This window comes from Halyomorpha halys, unplaced genomic scaffold, assembly GCF_000696795.3.
Source record: "Halyomorpha halys isolate HHAL.00 unplaced genomic scaffold, Hhal_1.1 Scaffold85.1, whole genome shotgun sequence".
NCBI classification, from domain to species: Eukaryota; Metazoa; Arthropoda; class Insecta; order Hemiptera; family Pentatomidae; genus Halyomorpha; species Halyomorpha halys.
The window spans coordinates 730,050-731,073 of record NW_027112611.1 but is presented as its reverse complement, the minus strand read 5'-3'; the positions used below and the strand labels follow the sequence as shown (position 1 = coordinate 731,073).

The following is a 1,024-nucleotide window of genomic DNA, read 5'->3' as shown; positions in this document are numbered from 1 at the left end:
ATGATCTGCTCTAGTTCCTGGAATTCAGAAAAAAATCATGTTAAAAATTTTAATTGTTGAAGATCCCAGTATATAAAACAAAACAATTGTTAAGATCCACGCCTCAACTCCCTCACCTACAAATGACCAAGCTCACCCAATCATCCAAATTTACCATCTCCAATAGCACCTTCTAGAGAAGAAACAAATTAACCACCCCACCTACTTTAACTTCATATTCTACGATTCTTTACCTCATTATTTATATGGGCTACCTTTATTAATTTTACATTAATGATAAATTCCTCATGAGGTTTCAGACCATTGATTCATCTTCAGGTGGTCACTCATTCACCATTGTAGTTCAAAAAACCAAATTTGAAATGGAAAAAAAAATAATAAATATGAAAAGGTAAAAAAATAAATAGTTGTTTATGAAATTCCTGCACCAAAGATAGTGACCATGGATAATATTTTAATATCCTCTTTTATGAGTAAATAGTAATTTTATATACATAAGTGATTTTTTAGTAGATTTTATATGATTTATCATTTCAATATGTTTATTTATAGTATTAAACCTAAAAGCAAACTAACCAATTTTCACCAGTAAAATATGCAGTAACAAAAGATATCATGCCAAGCCAAGATGGTGGCACGAGTCCCGCAAAAAGTTTGTTGGATTGTGGCCATGTTAAGCAGATTCAGGTATTTTAAAAACTTTATTTTAACTTCCCATCATAATTGAAATTACAGTATAATTAAGAAAAAAATATAAGTTAAAAGTAAGTATTAAAGCAAATTATTCATAAGAAAAAACTCAAAACCGTAGTGCTACAATCGGTATTGAGAACTAACACCTAGAGAAGGGGAAGGAAGAAACCCTGGTTATTGGGGAATGATGTTTCCTGGATAAGGAGAGCCTCATCTTTTGTCACGCTCAAGGGACATCTTGAAAAAAAAGACATCGAAGAGTCACCCAAGAAGAATAAGGGACTCTTTGTTTGGATTAGTTTGTGAGAGGACGTCTGTCGGCTGGAAGCAG

General features: G+C 32.2%; 1 protein-coding gene across 1 annotated transcript in view; it reads right to left on the bottom strand.

The window, feature by feature from the left end:
* Positions 1-1,024, bottom strand: part of LOC106677043 (uncharacterized) — a gene marked incomplete at its 5' end in the record, with an annotated part of 32,717 nt that overhangs the window by 25,215 nt on the left and 6,478 nt on the right. Inside the window, 1 exon segment of the mRNA XM_067050401.1 lies at positions 1-17. Within this exon segment, the coding sequence (XP_066906502.1) occupies positions 1-17 (17 nt within the window).